Below are 20,977 nucleotides of genomic sequence, written 5' to 3' on the forward strand. Positions count from 1 at the left end.
CCCCCCCCCAAAAAAAAAAAAATAAAGGTGTATTTTTTTTCCTCAGTTCTTCTTAGCCTTGGGCGAGTCATACTTCCTCTTGCTGGAGTACCAGAGCAGAAGCGGAATGCCGATGGATGGGAGGGTCATCACACCGAAGGCGGCCCAGTCCAGCTAAAAAACAAAACAAAACCAAAAACAGGTGAGCAGGAAGAGACAACAGAGGTTTGTGTGTGTGTGTGTGTGTGTGTGTGTGTGTAGCTTACATAATGTGGGGAAAAGCGGCGGTCAAACTCCCTCTGAGCCAGGATGCCTCCCTGGCCAGGGGCGCTAGTGTAGCCCACCTGTAAGGCGTATAAAGCATCTGTTACTTCACTATCAATTTTTACAGTCAATTTCATTCAAATTTAAAATCCCTGTACCACAACTTGACTGCCCTCCTGAGCCAGGTAGCTGACAGAGGCCGAGGTGAAGTTAAAGTAGCCGGCCTTCAGGGGGCGCAGCACAACAGTGTGGGACACATTGCTGGCTCTGAAGGTCCCCCAAGTTAAGGTTTCAACATCTTTAACGGGAAACTTGTTCCGAGTCTGCACGCTTTTAATTCAATCCGAGACTGTTTTTTTTTTTTTTATGTTTCGGTGAATCAGCTGGGATACATTTAAGATCACTCACAACTGCAATGAGGATAAGTGCTTAAAAAATGGATGGATGAGTGTTATTAACTAGTATGTAGTGGCCCAAAACGCGAGGAAATAAAAACGTTTCCTATAATAACTCTCTCAATGGTGCTTCTGTACAGACACATCCAGTAGGGACAAAAAAAAAAAAAAAAAAAAAGTTGACAGTTGGAGGAACAAATGTCAGTGTGGATCATACTCTATCCAGGAACATGAAGGTGTGTTTGGTGAGCTGTCATTATAGATTTTTCTACTTGAGCCTGAGCAACAAAATCCAAAATAGTTTCAAGGATACGGCGCAATCCTGTCCCATTTTACGTTCAACATTCCCGAGACGATTCCGAAGTCCTCGGGGGGGAAAGAATCGTCTGACAGTTCCACCTCCAGAGCAGCACTGGAACACAGAACACACATTGTTTGGGTTTGAAATATGTATCGCAAAGTTTACTGTGTGTACATACATGTGCAGAAATGATTAATCAAATAACTTGAATAATTACAATAGAACCAAAAGCTTTGCCTCAAAGCTCCACAGTGTTCAATTTTGGACTACCGTCACGCACAACTCCGTGTAGACGGATACAAATTAATATTTTGTCCAATTAATTGATGAGATAATCGGAAGAAAAATCGTTTCAAAAAATTTTCATCAGCTGCTGCCTTTGCACACTCCATTGCTGTGTGTATAAGGACACCTTCCCACCTGGAGCCCACGTTGTAAATGTTGTATTGCAGGGTCAGGTCTCGGCCTTCCACGGCGTAGCGGTTGAGCAAGGACTTGGAGGCCAGCAGACGGGCGCCCTCTTCTCCGGAGCCCAGGGCGAGCAGCGCCAGTACCAAAAAGATGTGCAGCATCTTCATCATCTGGAAGGCAAACTTTACTAGTAAGAGACAATCTCACACTATTTGTATACTTCTGTGCCAAATCTATTGTCGTTCTGAAGGGTACACTCACACACTACATGCTTTTAGCATGTAACCAGAGGTACAAATGTAGAACTGCAGTATTAACATGTACCTGTATAATTTAAAAGGTGGTGCACACATAAATGTAGCACGAAATCAAGAATATTGAGTCACAGCTGTGTTAACAACGTTATTATATAGTAATGTAGTGAGGTTGTTAGGTTGGTCCAATGTTGGATTTGACTACAATTACTTTAAAATTTATTTTTAGACAAAACGCATTTTCGTTGACTGTCCAAAGTTCAGCTCGCTAGCATCCACTCGAATCGAGACGCTTACGTGGACGACACCGCGCAAGACCATTTTCATAAAAAACATGACAGTTATACGAACAGCGCTATCAATTGTCAAACCGTGCTTACAGTCACGTTTAAGCGTCTGGTTCTAAAGTGACAATGTCGAGTTAAAAGCAGAATTTGACGAGGGAAAGATAAAAAATACAAGGCGAGATGGTTACCTTCTGTAGTCTCTTTGCAGAGTCGAGAGGCGAAGGAATTGCCGACGCGCATGCGCAGAACTTAAAACCTGTAGTTGACATGACGTGTACCGGGAGCGCCTACATGTGCGTCGTCAGTTCTACAGCGCCCTCTAACGTATTGGAGGTGATAGTTTCTTCTGTCGACTTCGTTTAAAATAAACGTGAATGTTTTTTTACGTTTTAATATTTAAATAACAATAATAATCATAGTTAAAAGAATGTACATTTCCATAATACAAAGATAACAAACCAAATATATGAACACGTTACACTAAATATGATCCTTGCATCATGCATACAGATTTTGGATATCAACAGATGCTTCACAAACTGTACGTATTAGGTTTATTATAGTTCATTAAAATGTCATTATATAGGTAGGTAAGTAGATAGGTAGGTATTGTACCATATCTAGCAAGCTTGCTTGCTAGTTAACCTGGATGGTTTATTAATCCACAAGGGAAATTCAAAGGGAAATTAATCTTTTTCTGAAAACATGAAAATATAACAACAGGGATGTTTTTTTTTCTATCCGTCCCTATTTTATCTTCTGCTGCACTAATTGTACAAATATTACTGTGGTATGCAGCATAATTAGACTGTATATATTTTACTTACCATATACAACATCATACTCTTCCAAGTTGTCTGGCTGTCAGTGTATCTATCCATCTATCTGTCTATCTATCTATACATTCATCCATCCATCCATCATCCAACTTGCAGAAGTACAGCTGTAAAAATAAGAAATGACACTCCGCATCACTTTCAGCCTTTTATTGTAAACCGCTACGCCTTATAAATACAAAATCTTTTTTAAATAACATGAAAATGTAAACGACAAGGATATTGTTTTGTTCTCAAAATTCAGCGTCTATACCTGTAGCTTAAACTCAGGTCAGTGCTGATCACGTCAAATGCACCGACTAGAGTACATCGCTGTGCATGGCTTATACGGAGGAAGCGTCCTCCTCCTTCCCGTTGTTTTGTCGATTCAGAGGCAAAAGTGCTTGAGATGGTGCCGTTAAGGTCGCCGCTAGTGTTGAACAAAAACAGAAAATTGCCTCTGGGTCTATAGCGTGATAAAAGTATAGATATACGCCCCTTGGACTCAAGCAAAAAGCTTTAGCAGCTCGAAAAATCATTAAAAAAAAGCATATAAGCATTCTCTGTGCAACTTTATCTCACTTTTGCATCACGAAGCCCAGTACAAAGCCCAGTACATTCTGTGAGTAATGACTGTTTATCAGGGCACTGATTCAAAATGGATCGCAGAAAGACATGGAAAAGCTTACAAAAATAGACAATAACAGAAGACATTTTTTTTTTTTTAGCACCGCATAGAAAACTTTTGATAACATTTTAATATCACAAAGAAAATGTTTGGTCGAGTCTCTCAGGTGACTGAAGAGTTATGAGGGACAGCCTGGGTGGAGGTTGTGTTTTCAGCGGAGTTCCAGCTTGTTTGTAACCTTTTAAGACCTGGGGGAGCACTTTTACAGTCGGAGTCCTCTATAGTCACACTGTAGGAGGGCGGAGGGCTCTCGGACCTCTCGCCGCCGCTTCCGGACTCCGGTTTGGCCGCCCGTGGTCCGGTGTTGCGTGCGTAATTGTCTATGAGGGCGTTACGGTTTGGAGGCGCGCGAATGCAGGAGCGCTTCAGCTCTGGATGTTGCTGGAAGTTGCGGGGAGCCTTGCGGGGCTCCTTTTCCTCCCCGTCGGGCAAGCGGATCATGGGGGGAAGGTTGACGGTCTCCTGCGGCATGTAGGGGTAGGTGGGCTGCAGGCGACACGGCTGGTGGTGCTGCACGAAGACAGGTGTGGTCCGGCCACGGAAAAAAAACCAGATGAAACTATGAGACACTCATCCAGGTGCTCTTTCTGAAACGCCCTAAGATGGCACAAGATGCCGCCCCAAAAAACTGTCCAATTAGGAAAGTATGATAAAGTGATACATCTCGGCTGAGAGACAAACATTGGATGGCTGGGAGGAGCTATGTTTAGCCTGGGTTGTTAGCAGTGGCATCTTGTCAATAGTGGGCGTTCTGGTGCTGCCCCAGTATGCACAGTGCTCACCACATTTCTTTCATTGAAGACAAAACATGAATTAAAAACAGGGTTCGTAAAGTAAAAATATTTCGTGGATGCAGGGTAAATAGTACATGGTAACTTAAGTTGTTTCGCTCATATCTTTACCCACTGACTTCCGTTAGAAGTTTGAATTGCGCAATAGATAGGACCAAGGTTGCTCGCAACATTTTGGTGATTCACTTAGGTTGAAAAAGAATCAAGTAACATTGACTCACTGTGGCTCTCCTTTCCCACATGCAAGGGCATAATAGTTAGTAAGTATGCGTTAAAAAAAACAACAACAACAACAACAACCTAAAGACAAAAAACAACATGGTGGTGGCGCGAACGATGAACCGTGATACAGCACTGCATGGGTGATTGTAAATATTTTTCAGGGGGCGGGGCGGGGCATGTTTTTAGACTTGACACAGATCTGATCGGCTGGCTGGGTAACGCCGACTTACTGTAATGGAGAAAGAACAGCAAAGGCAAAAAGCATGACCCACCTGGCCTTGTCCACGTTGACTCAGCATGCCGTTTGGCCACCCACTCGCACCCTGACACACACACACGCAGCGACTCGTTACAACGTGTTCGCCACCAAACGGGCACGTAGCGATCAGTCGCTCGCCACTCACCCGCCGCCGCACCTCCGCCGCCGGGACTTCCTGAGCGTGGCCGAGCCGGCCCAGGAGGGACAGGGCGACAAGGCGGTAGTGGATGAGAAGGCACACGACCACGGCCACCATGACGCTCATCGCCAGCAGGATAAGTATTATCTGAACCAGCTCCAGTTCAGCTGCGGACACGGGAGACATTGGAAGGAAGGCGAGATGACGTTAGAAAACACAGGCGGCGTTTACTGTGATGCACTGGTCGTCATGGTAACTGGGCCGCAGCTTTTTCCCGATAAAAATGATAAAAGTCGGGGCTTTCAAGCTCGCTTATACGTGAAATGATTCATTTAGAGACAATCGTGCCAACATCAGACGACAAAGGAAGGAAATTACATTTACTTGAGAAAACAAATCCTAAAAATTCAATTCCTCACCACAACATTAGGTACAGTTAACTATTTCGATACCACACTCAAATAAAGTCATCATACTGAGTTTACATCAAATCAGTGCCTAAAGCCAGTTTCACATCTGCTATTGTGTTTTGAAGCTGCGATTTTAGTCATTTTGGCCATTTTCAAGGATCCTTTCAAATCAAAGTTTTCGTTAAGATTTTGTGAAATTACACTATTTTAGCCCTCTATGCCAGTTTCACTTCACAACGTGTCATCAATAGACCCACAAAAAAGTCCCAAGAAACCACGCCAGATAAGACAGGAAGTCTGCCATTTTGGTTCGAGGCAGACATTGGGGATTTTTTGCAGTTTCCATTCCGTTCAAAGATGAATTTGGCCTGGAGATTTTGTTTGATTGCTATCAAATTGATGCTAAATTGTGAAGAACTTGAGTTTTTGTCATGTCATGTGGTCGGAGAACGGAAGCAAAAAAAAAAGACAGAACTCAACTCACTCCCACTCAGAAGCACCCAACAAGTGTTGGGGGGGAAAATTCAGACCCCAAATCCAGTTTTACTTTGCAACATGAAATTTACTGCAAAATACAAAAAAGGTCTGCCATTTTGGTCATTTCAACTATATCGAACATTGCCTTGACAATCATAACAAATGCTTTGCTATGACTGACACGCATAAATATAACTCTGATGGGATAAAGCAGTACTATTCGGCTCCCAGCTAATCACTTTATCTGCTGTGATAATAACAGCGTGTGCTAACAGGCTCCTTTGACGTATTTTATTTCATTTAAAAGAGGGGAGGGATTGCATTGTAAAACTAAAGGGGAGAAGGGAGCAGGGGGTTGATACGAGCTGGATGAGCCATGTGGTCTGGGTTGTGGGGGATCATTTATTGGACCATTTATTACCCAGACGCGTCTAGACACAATACACAGACACACACACACACACACACACACACTCACAGTTTAATCACGGGGAGGGCCAGTCAAAGAGAGAGAAGGCAAGGCGCAGCAGATCAGACGCCATCTGGCTCATTAGCTATGTCTCTAATCCCAATCTAATATTCAAAAATGGTGCATGCAAATGGGAGGCTGCTTTTGTGACCTTGCCTCTCTGACCTTGATTTGAATAAATGTAAACACTGCATGTTGATGAGCTTTTTTGAAGAGCTGTATTTCCAATCGAAATAGGAACATTGTTACGTGCACATCTATAGAAATATTGCGATTTCATGTGTTTTTTGGCAAATTAGGACTCTTATCATTGTACCGATTAAATGCTAGATTTATATTTGATACTGCCTGTGAATAATTTGTCTATGTACGGCCACCTTTTGTGCATTTTGCTCTTTTTAAATTCAACTTTTTTAAAAAAAGATTTTTTTTCTACAAATGAGGAAAAAAACTCTCAAAATGTAGCATTACTGACATTCTTCCAATCATTGCCAAGTTATTCATAATTTAACTTCTGACCAGTATTGCTTTTGTGTTTTCGTCATGCATAATAAAAAAGAATAATAATAATGATAACTTAAAAAAAAAAATAGAATCAATTAATTAAAAAAATGTTGGAATTAATAAGTATCTTATTATTATATTTTTGTATTATTATTGTGTAATTTTACTGTACAGGACATATATTGTAGTGCCTTCTTTTCCCAGGATTCTTTTGGATCTATTCATGCATTTCTAATACTAAATCAGACTCAAAGTAAATCTACTCACCCTATCCAGCCATATATATATATATATATATATATATATATATATATATATATATATATACATATACATATATATGTATATACATATATATATATATATACGTATACATATATATACATATATATGTATATACATATATATATATATGTATATATATATATATGCATATGCATATGCCTGGTGACATTTTTTTGACTGCCGTATTGATCTTGTAGCCCTCTGAGAGCAGGTACAGTCCAAATAAATGCATCCAGCAGTGACTTTACAAGTCCACTATTGCCCCAAAATGACCATTTAGAAAAATGTTGTACTTTGAAAATAACAATTCAATGTCTGAGTATTAATTTGGCGACATGGGTAGAGAAAAAGCAAAACTGTCTTGTGCTGGCTATGCGCCGTGCAAACAAAGAGCGAGGGGAAGAAGACAAAGAATCAGACACAGACCCTGGCTGACAGACCTTCACCTTTCACCCTTGACCCCCACCTACCTACCCCCCAGCCTTGGGGAGGAACGACCCCGAGACAGACAGCCGGCTATAATGAGGAGTCTGGTGCATCGCAAATCAATCTGGACGTGTGTTTTTTTTGTTTAGTTTTACCCCCGTCCGGCCCCGTTCCCACCACAACAAAAACCAGGATTGGTGCCTCTGTGAGCTTTAAAATCATATTTCCTATTATAAAAAACAGTCGTCGTATTGTTAATTAACGCTCAACAAAATGGGCATTGTTTTGTGAAAAATGCAAAATTGTTGCTACATCTCTTGTATCACAACACAGCTTTGGTTCTGTCCATCCATCCATCAAGCAATCTATCTATCTATAATGCAAACCGACTAACATCAAGTAAAATTACTCAGCCTATCTGCCTAGTGTTAATTTGTGGTGTTATGTGCAATTTGGGGGTGTCGTTTAGTGTGTTCTGAGAATGTAAACAGCCATATGGCTTATGTGTCGCTTGAAATGTTACACATGGGAATAAAACAAACAAACCAGATAGCTGTTTGAAAAAGCCACAAATGCTTGATGCATCATATGATTTTCACATATACATGTCATGACATTTCCATACAGGAGCAGGAAGTCCAAGCTTCACCGGTCACTTCATTAGGCACGCCTATACGTGAGCTACAGTATGAAAAAAATTATGCAGAGTTCGGATTTAAAATATGTTTAGTGGCCCTCTACTAGTGCAGTGTCACACCGACTATTATAACGTTTTGGGATTTTTTTATTTTTTATTTCATTTACTTTTTGGCATTATATCGTTACAGGGTTGTCATATATGTTGCAGCCAGCCATGACCAAAAGACACAATTTGCTGCAAACACACAGGAACGCCTCTACCATGCATCCTCCCAACAGTGCAGACTCCGCAAAACAAATCACAAAATGGTCATATTTATGAATGCATATTATGTAATCATGCAGTGGAAAGTGCTGCAAGAGTTGTGCTCGGGCTGGGATACACCTGCAGACATCTCGCCACATCATTCAGGCATTTACATTCACCATACGCGTTAAATCCAATCCTAAAAATGCAGATTATTGAAGTAAAATAGCCTTACATATATCCATGCCCTGTGGCTGGGGTCCGGTGCAAGAGCAATAACCATTGGACTGTGTGGGGCTGGAGCTTCGCAAATGGGCCGCTGGGTTTCGCATGAGACGGCCGCCGGGACGCCGGAGAAGCCGTTGGGGCGAGGAGGAGGATCCGCCGCCGCCGCCGCCGCCGCCGCCACCGCCACCGCCGTTGCAGGCAGCCCGGAGCCTCCGCATGCAGCCCTGGCTACATGCGGATTCTGGCTACCGGGATCCTCATTTGGACTTCCAGCAACCTCGCCATAGGATGGGGAAGAAAGAAAAGATGCGCTGTCCGACGCTTTGCATCCGCGTCTGACTGCTGCGAGGCGTTGTGATTTACAACCCACCCACCCCCCAACTTCGTGGGGGAGGACTGGATGGGGGACAATGGAGTTGAGGGCCGGTCAGACACATCCTCCAGACAGCCTCTGCATTAAAACAAACACGCACACACAAAAACTCCCCCATCTCTGACCGTGACCTGCAGACAAGAGCTCCGTTACATACATGCATGGGAAGATGCACTCAGAGGCCACAATTTTACATACAGTAGCAAAATGTAATCATATAGGTTGTCAACAAACATGTCATTGCTTCTTATGTTACTTTGAAAATAAATCAAAATCAAACAATAAACACCCATTTTGAGAACTCAACAACGTATTTGTTTCGTGCCTTAAAGCTCCCACACATGCTTCTCTCTTTTTTGACAAAACTCATCATTAAGTTTTTCGGAAATAATTTACAATAGTATATAAAAAAAAAACATGCCACTATTGTGTTTTCTATTTATTTACACTAATGTCATGTTTTAAAAGTTATGTTTAGAAGTCAAATGTAAAGGGGTTCGTGTAAATAAAGCTTCTCTTAAAAGAAAAAATAGTGACGTCAGTATAACCGGAAAAAGGTGCAAGGAAGACACAGCAGCCATCTTCCTGAGGTCAACTCTTCGGCGCATGGTAGTATACTTTTACAATAAACAGCCAAACTGCCAAATATTAGTCATTTATTAGGCTTGAAGCAAAAACAAAAATATGTTTGACGTTCCGTAGCCTTCATGGCGCGTTGGCGAGATGGCTCGTTTCGCTCTAGCCTGTTAATTGTTTGGCACTCGCCTAAATTAGCAATAGAAAGTTGGCTCCGCTACAGTTGGCAACGAAGTGAGAAGTTCTCCGAGATGGAAACACATTTCATAATTTTTCTTGCTTTAGTAGTTTGTACAAACACTGACATTCGATAAGATGGAGTCCATGTTAGCATTTAGCACGTGGCAGCTACATGAGCACTGCGCGTGCGTGGCAGGAAGAGGTTTTTTTTTTTTTCTTGTTTTCTTTCCCCCACAGTCAGTTTCGTTTCCGTCGGGTCAATGCGCTGGAGTTGTGGCTATTGCTCTTCTTACTTTTTAAAAATTTCTTAGAATTAGTAGCTATTTTTTTATTATCATCTATTAAAGCATCTTTTCAAAGTTAATGATGGTTTTGTAATTTCACACAAGTACAAGTTGCACTTTTAACAATGTGGAATCAATTAATTGTAATAAAGTTTACCCTTTGGTTATGTCAGTTAATTTGTACGCCATCCCTTTTAAGTTCTCAGTACTGTATAGCACACTATTTTGCAGTGGTGTAGAACTTTACCAATCATTGAAATGTTTCGCCTTTTGTGATGTAGTTGAATAATGTTAAAAAAAAGAAATCTTCAATATTCTACTTTTGATGGACCCATGTGTTGGCCCTGGGCGTGATCACGATATACAAATGTTTCATCATCATCTTTTTTTAAATCGCTTTCAGATGCCCAGACACTGTTCTGCTGGCGGTTGCAAATCCCGTGACAACCGTGAGACCCGTAATGCAGGCATCACATTCCACAAGTAATATAAAAGCATTGTCTACAATGTTTTTGCAATCTTGCATAGCTGAGCTAACGATTGACCATTTATGACCTCGTCAACTGCTAATATTCGATGGCACAGGTTGCCAAAAGAAGCCTCCCGTCGGAACCTCTGGATCAGCAACTCCCACCGCGCCGACTCTTGGGACCCTCAGACCAACTTTGTGTACTTTTGCTCCAAGCACTTCACGCCGGAGAGCTTTGAGATGGCCAGTTGCAGGTCAGTAAACACCAAGACCAAATAACCTGCATCATTAGTAAATACAGTATTACACCAATTGAGAATAATATATGCACAAGTTTTTATGGAGTGAAAGTGGAGGTTTGTTTATTTCCAACCCTAAAACAAGGCTGACTGCAATTCAGCTTCCCCGTAACATGAATGCATATTCACACAACATAGCGAAGCAGCTGCATGTCAGTCTACTGGAATTATCTATTATAATGGGCCGTAAAGTTTTTAAAGAATGCGGTAAGTCCTCATGCTTTTAATCCGTCTGGAAGACGGTCCTGATGTTTTGGTTAGCAACAAAGTCTAAAGGGGCTCAGGGGTTTGCCACTAAAGTGAGATAACTACTCACTACCTGCTCCTTTTTTGTGCTTTTTAGTGGCATCAGGAGACTGAGGGAAGATGCGTTTCCCACAGTGTTTGATTCATCATCTGCGAGCAAATACAAGTGGCTGGGGAAGGTCCTGAAACAAGAAGACAGGTGGGATAGGGGACATGTTATGGATAATTGTCTTCTTGATTTCTTTTATACAAATAGTTGGGTCTGAAGTGTCAAACTACACCACCAAATAAGTCTTTTGTTATCTGCCTATTTCTATACCAATTTTAAATACAGTTGTGCCTTGACATACAAGTTTAATTGTTCTTTGACCACGCTCGTTACTCAAAACACTCACCTCAAGTTGTACCTCCCCATTGAACAAAAAAACAAAAAAAGCTGGACTTTTTTTTAAAGAAAAAAAATAGCATTCTATTGTATTGTATTTTATACAGATATACAGAATTGACAATTAAGTAGAATGTGAAGAAATAAACGCTTTCATGCAGTTATTGCGCGGCTCCTTCTGGTGTGCACGCTTTGGCCACTAGAGGGCAGTATAATGCATGCATATGAATCTATGTAAAGAAGACGGTCACAACTGCTCAGTGAGCTGCAATAATTACCGTATTTTCCGGACTATAAGCCGCACCCACTCTATTCTAAAAATAATGAAAAAAAAATAAAAATAAAATAAAAACCACATAATCCGCACCTATGTATAAGCCGCACCGATCTATGTTGAAAAATTAGATATTTACTCCATTTACAGAACGATTTTGAACTGTAAATGATATTTTTATAGATTTTTTTTTATAGTTTACATTTACCGCAACATTGATGCTAGTTTTTTTTTAGCCCATCTATTACGTATACATTATGCGTTAGCATTAAGCTAGTAGACTTTCCTCAGCCATTTATCTGCTGTTTCTGCTAATAGTGTAAAAAATGCAATTCTCTTTCTTTTATGTTTACCTTTCGAGTAGACTTCAACTTAGAGTGGCAATAAACAATATTTTTGAAGAATTGTTCACTATCTGCCAAATTGCTTCTTGTTGTGAAGTTCTCTTCCGATATCTATTGAGTTAGTCACTTACATTTTCGCTTGCAATTCACGACAATCAGCCGAGTGATTCCTGGTATCACGAACAGTGCACGCCGAGGTACGGCTATACAACGATCGCTGTTGCAAACAATCATGCTGATTTGCTCATATGGCTGTATCTGCTTACCCGTGTAGAAGTGGACAAGTTTCAGGCGAGCTCGGCACTGCTAAGTGTCAAACTCCAGATGAATCCACGGTTCAGCCATCGCTTGAAGCCACCGAGACCGACAAGGAGCAACCCGGATCTTCTCAAGCGAGCAAGAAGACTTCACCTTCACCTTCACCTCCGCCTACGTCGCCGCCCCGCTCCGTCTCGCCGTCGCGCTACATGCGGCGCCTCCCCCCGCGACCGGGCTTCTACCTGCCCAAGGAGCACAGCTACGCCCAGCTCTGCCCCCTGCTGTGGCGGAGGCGCTACGACAAGGCTGTGGACTACCTGGAGAAGACCCTGCGGCAGCTGCACGCCGCCCGGCGCCGGGAGAATCGGCTGCGGGGGTCCCTGCTGCGGCTGCGCGACAGACAGCAGAAGATGCAAGAGACCAGAGACGAGTCCACAAGCAGGCGGGGCTGCCGTCCACAAGGGAGTGATGCAGAGAAGTACTGCTGTTACTGCGGCAGAGGGTACAGAATGTCGGAAACGGAGAACGGTCTAGACCCGGTGATTCCTGGGGACTCTGCGAAGACTCCTGAGAAAGACTTCACAGAAGAATTTAACTCGAAAGGGACTCATTGTCAAAGTCTCCCACTTGCATTCCAAGCTACGCAACACTTGCCCGATTGCCTTTGTGAGTTTGAAGGTGAGTCTCATAGTCAGGACCCGCAACAGTCGCTACTGTGGGTACAAGCCGAAGCCGAGACGCAGTTCATTGTGGTCCCCATCCCCACCGAAAACCAGCTCCAGAACTATCTGAGCGTGGAGGACGTCGTCAGCCAGGTCGTCCCAGTGTCCCAAGCGGACTCTGAGAACGGAGGCGGTCCGGCCCAAACGGGAAGCCAGCAATGTCCGGCCCTCGACGCCTCGCCGGGAGAACTGAGTGACGACGTGAGGGAGAAACTGAAAGAGCACCTGGAGGGCTTTCACCTGCAACTCAGCAACGAGTTTGCCAACTGACAAACTGACAAGTGATTGTGGTCAACAGATGAGAGTAAATGGGGTCATCACGGTATTTAAAACAACATATTTTTCAAACCTTACCTCCAAAGTGATAGAATGTCATTTGAATACCTATGACAGTACATTTAGCACACTGGAAGCCAATGTTATCTGTGTGTACAATTGCATTTTTTCCGAACCACATCTCGAATAATCGCATAAAATTAACTCACAAAACGAAAACATCTCCCCCACTCTGTTTTGTACAAGTTACAGTGCAACTTTGTCTACTCTACTTAATTTTCAATTTTAGTGTTCTTTTTTTAATAGCCACACGCCAAATCTTATGGAATCGGTAATAAAGCCTTTTAAAAGTACTTTTTTTTTTTTTTTTTTTAAGCTCCACACGAGAATGTCATTTTATTACAAAGTACTGTGAGTTTCCGTTCAATTTTTTACAAAAAATCTAATTGGAAGTCAATTATAGTTGCGGGCACAGGTTGCATTTTTAAGGACCACATCCCTAATACATGGATGTCCAGAATACACAAATACAGTTTTGTATACAATCCAACTACGTAAATTCTCAGGCTTTCTAGAAGTCGATGTTGACTTTTTTTTTTTTTTTTTTTTTTTTTTCCCCCCCCAAGTCAACATTTGCTTATTTTTTTCTAACAGACACACCCCTTAATAATCTTATAGAAACATCAGTATTTACTAGTGATTGGAAATGTTCACACTCACTTTTATGTGTGGTTTAAATGCAATAGACTCCACCGTGCAAAGTTATGCTATCATACCGAAACAATTCAGTGGTCGGGCGTGGCGGGCGACCCCTTCTTCCCATATTTGAGTGGCTTCAGGTGGGCGGGGGCTTGTTTTGGATACCCCCCCCCCCTCCTTCCAACACAGTGTTTAGATCATATTTAACAGGACGCACCCTTAACACCCCCTCAAGGACATCATCTTTGAATAAATACTCAACATCTGCTTCTAAAATCCTGCCTTTTTGTTTTGTTTAAGAGTACATTTATTTGGGTGATTTGAACCAAAAAGCGGAGCGACCGCCTCACACACACACACGCACACACACGCGCGCACTCCAGTGACGGCCTTCGCTCATAAAACCAGATAGAAGGAATGCGGTTGCGCCTGTTTCCTCGTCCTCCTCCTCCTTCCCCCTCCTTTTTTTTTTATTCCTATGATTTCAAAACTGCTTTCAATTACCATGCTTACACTTTAATGCCAATCAGTGCAATGCATGCTAAAAATCTCAAAATGGAGCTTGTTAAATTGGAAAAAAAAAAAAAAAAAAAAGCACACAGCTACAAGACTGTCTTAACTAAAACTTTCCAGATGTGGAGTGGAAGGACCTCAGAGGAACAGGACACACTTTTTGTACAAAACACACTCATCCAACAATCACAATGGCATGGGCAACATACAAACCCACACACCGTGTCGTGATGTCACATTATGGCGCATTTGGTTCCCTTTTTGCAGCTCCTTCTTCCTGCTGCTCCCCCCCCCACCACCACCACCACCTCTCCTCTTGTCTTTTGCAGAGAGGGGAAGGAGGGAGGATCCCGGACGGCTGCCAGCTGCTGACAACAACGCAGATCCACACACAGTGACACACATGCACAGTAAGAGGAGTGGATAGACACGCAGGACCAGTCAAAGTTGCCACATTCGAGCCAACAGTCGACATGCCTCAGGTAGGAAACCGACGTAACCAACCAGCAAATTCGCATCGATTTCCAGGCGAACGCTCACTTTGAGTTACAAACAACGTCTTTTGACTCTCGTTCGCCGTCAAATTGCGCTGCATGTTGCGTTTTAAGACACTCGTGGGCGGCGCGCGTCACGGCTGAAGCGGTCAGTCGATCGAGGACGCGCGTGAAAACCCAGCCAACAAAAAGCGATTTTCAACTCGTTTTCTTGACATCAGACAACTTTCTGGTCCGCTTTTCGTGTCATGAATCACACACTTGAAACGCGCAAGGCAGTACGAGGCAAAACTTCTTCGAACCGCGACGCTTGCAAGCGGCCCCTCCCTAAACGTATGAAGAAGTTTTTCCAAAAGTCGGACGGCGCACGCGCGTTATTAACTTGTTTAATTAAAACAAGATGGCTTTCTTTTTTTAAGTAAACTAAAAAAGGCGGAATGGGATCCACTTGACCACTGAAGTTAATCATCCGGCGGCATTTTTTTAAGTTCACCACGGGTTACAAACACAATGCACCAAAATGTGTATATTTGAATATAATGAGCCTGTTTTTATTATTATTTGTATTAATGCATTCAGTATTTAGGTTGTCCACCCCGCCTATTAATGTCGATGTTTTTATTACTGACCAGCATCTCAACTGGTGGGAGCATTACGTCTAAAAAAAAAAAAAGAACATTCATATAATTTACTTGAAAATGCCTCCATTCTATAAGTCGACCATGACCCAAAATGTTAACAAATAAACATAAATGTGCTGTGTTTTCAAGATTAAAATACAAATATGATGATCATGACAGATCATAAGTAATATTGGTTAGTTTAGGGCTAAACTGTACAGAAATACAAAACTGTTTCGTGGATTATGCTTTGAAGTGGCTCAAATACATACAAACAAAAATAAACTCATAAAACTTTAGTTTGTTCCATTTCCGCTAGCCGCGAAAAATGACAAGTGCAGAAGTGAAGGGCTTGCAGCAGCTTGTCATTCTTAAAAGAACAAGGGTGTGGTGTTTTTTTTTTTTTCCCCCAATGTGTGTGCGTGCGTGTGTGTGTGTGACAAAGCTGCCTGCCTGCATGCATGGAATAGCTAGTAGTCGCAATTTATTTTTTTCTCAGTAGAGAACACTAACTTGTGTGTGTCATGTGACTTGATGTTGGGAGGTGGACACGGCGCCTTGTACCGTATTCATGTGGTTTTGCTTGCAGTTGTAAAAAAAAAAAAAAAAAAGTAGAACTGCAGAGGAACTGTGGTTATAGAAGCCTCAAAATACTCATCGTAACTTAATTTGTGGCACTTTGAGAAGACCCTGATTGGCCCTCTGGATGGTAATTGGTCTGTGATATAAAGTCTATTATATCACAAATAGGCAGCGGAATAAATGATTCCAACACACTGTGTACAAGTTCCAAATAATACCAAAATGACACTACAGCATATACGCGTGAAAGCGCACATATTCCCTGTTTTTGTGCTCAGGCCAAAGTATTGCCTTGCCGTCTTTTGGCATTTTGATGCCAAGGAATAACATTAAGAGATTCATGTAGGCTAAGTTTGCCGCCATTTTGTGGTATCTTGGTGCCAATGATGAGTTGAGGAGCTTCATTTAAACAAATGTAATGCTTTCCTGTAATCTTGCGATACCCATAGGCAATTATGAATCTTTTTTTTGGGGGGGGGTCAATTATTTGCAGGTTTTTGCTATCCGCAACAGGGCTATTCCACTGCAGTCTTCAAGTTCATCATAAGCGCCCTTGCTACACTGCGTTTTTTTTTTTAAGCATTCATTTTCATGTTTTTTTTTTAAACATACTTATTTACTGTAATGCCCTTGCATGTGGGAAACCACCAGTGAACTTTTCAACAGTGAAAAAAAGTGAAAGAGCGGTAAAACATAAAAAAAAAAAAGTGTTTTGCATGTCACGGGTGGGCACCTACCGTAATGTCTGTATGTAGCCACCGAGATAAACTGGAGCTCACTGTATTGCACTTAATTCTTTATGTCTTAAAAAAAAAAAGTCAATGGTCTTGGAACTTGATATTTTTTGAAGGAGATTGCCTGGCCGTGGGCTGCGTTATCGTGGTCTACAATCCTGCATCATTTCTAGTTGAAAAGCCTCGTGACTGGTGACTTCATGATTTGTATGCTTTTAACCCTCAAGCGACTTCAGCAGTTAAGGCCCTTGTGGTACTTAACCGAATAGCAGAACGTTTCACACTTTAGACGCCTTTGAAAGTCCCCTTGTTTAATTTTTGGATGGTTAAACAAGCAGCGGGTCACATTGACCCAGGAACATTTTTGGCGCACCAAAGAAACAAATGTAGCAGGTGGGTGGAACAAAGAGTGGCTCAACATTGACCTGAGAGGTGTGCCTAAGTATAAGGGTGCCCAAGGGTAGAATAGAATGGCTTTTGTTGTCTTTGCACAGTGTAGATTAGGATAGTTGCTCCTTTCAAGGAGCATAAGTGAAACAACAACAACATTGTAACAATATGAGATAAAATAGCAGCACATTGCATAGTAGCAGCAGCAAAAAGGTATTCAGTGAGCCCCATTTATTGCAAGGGGATACATTCCGGATAGGTGGAAATCTGCAAAACATGGGGAAAAACATTGTTTTGGAGTTTTACCCCTCATACATTCTTGAACACATTCAAATGTATTTAAATGTGTTAAAGCACACTTTTCAAAGTATTCCTGTTCTCACTCGTTTGCTCAATTGTCCAAATAAGATGCAAAGTTTGCTTGCGTTGAATTTTAATATAAAACTGACACATACAACAAAAGTACATGAAACATTGTATATTTAAACCGCAAAATGTTCACTCGTTTATTTTTTTTTTCCCCTCTCAAAAGTCCTGTAGCTTAAAGCTAACGTATACTACGAAACACCATAGACTGGCTAGCTGAAATTAGCATCGGTGTTACCGGAATTATAAACATACAGCAACACTGAGACGTTGATCTCTCGACTCCGTGGGAACGATTATGACTGCAGCTTTGTTGAGGGCCTTCTTTGCCTCTTTTTGCTCGAAATTATGACGCATCTCATCCAGTACACCGCTGCTGCATGGAATATTGTGCCACAATGTAATAAAAATTTGGCCTTGCCTGTAGTTTATACTGTCAAAATCCATGAAAAAAAAACAATTAAAAAACCTTCTATGTAGCATTCTATATAGTGTAAAAACAGCCTAAAGGCGGACTCGGAGCATACAGTTGGTTTCCAATTTCTTGTCTTGTTCTTGTCTTGTTTAGTACTCGGACCTGGAGGGCGCCATCAACACACTGGTCACCCAGTTCCACTCGGCCTCGGCCGACAACGGCTCCACGCTAAAGGTGGACGAGTTCAAAGGGCTTCTGTCCTCTCAGCTGCCCAACCTGGCCAAGGTAAGACTGACGTGTGAGCCCCCGCCACCACACACACACACAGAAACACACACACAACCAGTGGATTTATAGTAGCTTGGGTGTGGCTGCTTGTTTCATACACGCAGACGAGCGAGGAAGGAGGATCGCTCGGGGACGACATGCGTGTCCGATTGTGTGGTGTAAGCGCCTCCGCGGACTTGAGCGACGCCTCTAAAAGATGCGCGCTGGGGGGGGTGGAAAGCGGAAACCATAGCCAACCGCACTCGCAGCCTTGAGAGCAACTCAACATATTGTCCAGGCGTCTTTTCCGCTGCGTTCTGGCGTGTATACACCATGATTGATACCTATAAATGGAAGCTGTTCTTTTTTCTGCAGCAAGGGAACTCATGGTAATTTTGATGTTGTGGCTCAAATTGACCTGTTTGACAGTCTGAGGAGGAAAAACGGATTGAATTTATTGTGCTGGCCTTATTTTTGCCTTTTCTTAAAAACAAAAAATATCACTTTTATTTTGTTGTTATACCTAGTGGTGATTGCGTCAAGGCTAGTGGCTTTTACTTGTGGAAGCGGAGCCCAGAGTGTGGAAAATTTTTATTCACGAAGGCAGCAGTTTACAAGTACCACCCACCCCCCCAGAGCAATCATATGTTTAATTCCTTACTCGATGTGTGGGCAGGCTCTCCAGAGACCATAAAACAAAGAGAACTACACGCTGTGAATTTAACAAAAAACACACACTTTGCTTTAAAGTCCATTAGCTCAATGCTAACACACAACGGGCAAAGTCATCAACAGGCAAAAAAAAACTAGCCTTGATATTGCTGTAGTTATAAAACTATAAACAACATATACACTTATTTGTTCACAATCGATTTCAACACACGCAACTACACACACAAGCGTAGATTCTTTATCCTACGCGAAGAACCACAGCTTGGTTTCTGTTAACTTTTATGTGAAGAGACGGTATCAGATATTATTGTCAAGCCATCAAAAAGTCAATTTTCCATAATTGTTCTTGTTTTCAAACAAATGGGCCTGGGGGTGGGCATATTTTAACGGTTCCCGGCCGTCAGTGTTCCGACAGCCCCGTGATCATTCAGCACATGCTTTGAATTCCTCCAGTTAACCGTTGGCCCTTGCGAGCGGCAGAAGGAACGCGGCTCGAATATAGCCTTACATACTTTGTGCTACTGTTAAAGCCTCAAGGTATATTTACTCTTCGGACACAAAGGTGGAGGTGAGAATTGGAGACGGGCGTGTTCGCGGCTGCTTTGCGCTGGTTGGTTCACTGTGCTAAGTTGCAGGGATAATACTTTTTTTTGTCTACTTTAGTGTGCATCGTTTGTGTGTATTATAGTCATTTTTGAAAAAGTGGCATGTCAAAGCTTTCTGCAAATGAAAAGGCAAACAAACAAGAGCAATGTAGTAAACTGACCAGTTTTAAAGCAGTGTTTGCTTGAGGATCATTATGCCGGCAAATCGGATCTTGGCGTGGAGCAGAAAGCGGAGCAAACCAGTTCTGCGTCTGAAATTGAATCGTCTTTATTCGGTGAAGCGTTATGAAGAGAAATGTTATCTTTGCATCTGGAAAAGCCCCTTTAGGTAAATCATCTTTCCCCATTGAAATGAATGGAAAAGCCGTTAGTCTGTTCCAGCCTCACCCCAAAAACAAAAATGTCAAAAATGTGTTTTTTAATCAGAAAAGTAGCACTCTATAGTATTATACTTTATAAAAGCAAACAGTAATGATACAATTAAATAGATTGCAAAGAAATTAAACCATTTTTGCTTCAACTCAATGACCATAGAGACTTGACATGACTCATTCTGGTGTGCATGTCTTGGCCACTGGGTGGCAGTACAATACACAGAATACATTCTGTATATGACGACAAAAGTTCTTTGCAGAGGATAAACAATATGGTGTTGTGTGAAGTTTAGTTACATGTTTAACTGTTTTATATTCAGACAAATTGTTCACTAATTGCCAAACTGCTGCTTGTTGTGAAGTGACACACACACAAATATTGTAGTATGTGCGGCGGGCTGCTAAAAAAAAGTACAGCTTCCCTACTTTAGAGGTTGATTGAGCCGAAGTCATGCATTTGCATGTCGTGTTGGTAATTGTGCGTCACCAGTGGAGAAAAACATATTTTGAGTTCCTTCCACATGTTTCCGCAGGGCTTCCTGACAGAACAGGGCCTGAGCGAGGTCCTGCGGAAGATGGGCGTAGGTGACGGCGAGGGCATCTCCTTCTCCCACTTCTGGAATTTAATCCAGAGTCTAGCCAGCTCGCAGCACGGCCTCCTCGGCGGCAACAAGGGCACCTCGTGCAGCTGCGCCCTCCTGTGAACACCCTCAACAAACAACCGACGACAACAACAACAACAAAAAAAACAGCTCAGAGGTTCCACCCCCAACCCACCGTGGAAATGTAGAACCAATCATCATCAGGTGTCGGGCAGAATACAAAAGAAGATGGCCCACGAGCAAGGCATTCCATTTTTATACGCTATCATCTCTATATGACAGGTTTTAACATTTCCATCATGCGTTGTGTAATAAAATCACAATCCAAAGCAGGCTAGTTTTCTCTCTGACCAAATCTACTCACAAAAAAAATGCTTTTTTATATTTTTCTTGTTTGTTTTGTTTAGTTAACGAACTAACATTCTTCCACCAGCAAGGTGGGATTGCTGGTGCTCGTAACCAAAGTAA

General features: G+C 42.2%; 4 protein-coding genes and 1 long non-coding RNA gene across 7 annotated transcripts; 2 read left to right on the forward strand and 3 right to left on the reverse strand.

Annotated features, from left to right (window-relative positions):
* Nucleotides 1-7: 7 nt before the first annotated feature.
* Nucleotides 8-2,134, reverse strand: ssr2 (signal sequence receptor, beta). The gene is made up of 6 exons (XM_086014073.1): nt 2,080-2,134; nt 1,360-1,520; nt 952-1,050; nt 402-510; nt 246-323; nt 8-153 (listed from the first exon to the last, which is right to left on the reverse strand). Exons 2-6 carry the CDS (start codon nt 1,518-1,520, stop codon nt 43-45), a joined length of 558 nt encoding a protein of 185 aa, XP_085870199.1. The 5' UTR covers nt 2,080-2,134; the 3' UTR covers nt 8-42.
* Nucleotides 2,135-2,862: 728 nt separating this feature from the next.
* LOC147132130 (protein TMEPAI-like) lies at nt 2,863-9,778 on the reverse strand. The gene is made up of 5 exons (XM_086014072.1): nt 9,745-9,778; nt 8,498-8,994; nt 4,812-4,972; nt 4,680-4,730; nt 2,863-3,904 (listed from the first exon to the last, which is right to left on the reverse strand). Exons 2-5 carry the CDS (start codon nt 8,706-8,708, stop codon nt 3,497-3,499), a joined length of 831 nt encoding a protein of 276 aa, XP_085870198.1. The 5' UTR covers nt 8,709-8,994; nt 9,745-9,778; the 3' UTR covers nt 2,863-3,496.
* thap7 (THAP domain containing 7) lies at nt 9,401-14,821 on the forward strand. 3 transcript variants are annotated; one of them, XR_015082029.1, is made up of 6 exons: nt 9,401-9,472; nt 10,307-10,386; nt 10,489-10,626; nt 11,015-11,116; nt 12,195-13,222; nt 14,718-14,821. XR_015082029.1 is itself a non-coding variant. In XM_086014065.1 (6 exons), exons 1-6 carry the CDS (start codon nt 9,470-9,472, stop codon nt 13,020-13,022), a joined length of 1,053 nt encoding a protein of 350 aa, XP_085870191.1. In that variant the 5' UTR covers nt 9,401-9,469; the 3' UTR covers nt 13,023-13,158. The 3 variants fall into 3 exon arrangements, 2 of the variants coding, with proteins under 2 accessions (XP_085870191.1, XP_085870190.1); XM_086014065.1 differs by lacking the exon at nt 14,718-14,821 and having other exon boundaries at nt 12,195-12,856; nt 12,955-13,158; XM_086014064.1 differs by lacking the exon at nt 14,718-14,821 and having other exon boundaries at nt 12,195-14,603.
* Nucleotides 10,723-14,665, reverse strand: LOC147132132 (uncharacterized). The gene is made up of 3 exons (XR_015082030.1): nt 14,610-14,665; nt 12,187-13,174; nt 10,723-11,099 (listed from the first exon to the last, which is right to left on the reverse strand). It is a non-coding gene; the product is annotated as an uncharacterized LOC147132132 (long non-coding RNA).
* s100v2 (S100 calcium binding protein V2) lies at nt 14,708-20,841 on the forward strand. Its single transcript, XM_086014074.1, has 3 exons — nt 14,708-14,870; nt 18,143-18,274; nt 20,441-20,841. The coding sequence occupies exons 1-3, from the start codon at nt 14,862-14,864 to the stop codon at nt 20,609-20,611; spliced, it is 312 nt and encodes a 103-aa protein (XP_085870200.1). The 5' UTR covers nt 14,708-14,861; the 3' UTR covers nt 20,612-20,841.
* The last annotated feature ends 136 nt before the right edge of the window (nt 20,842-20,977 follow it).

Source organism: Filicampus tigris, chromosome 18 (genome assembly GCF_054856515.1).
Source record: "Filicampus tigris isolate MCC_2025a chromosome 18, RoL_Ftig_1.0, whole genome shotgun sequence".
NCBI lineage: Eukaryota > Metazoa > Chordata > Actinopteri > Syngnathiformes > Syngnathidae > Filicampus > Filicampus tigris.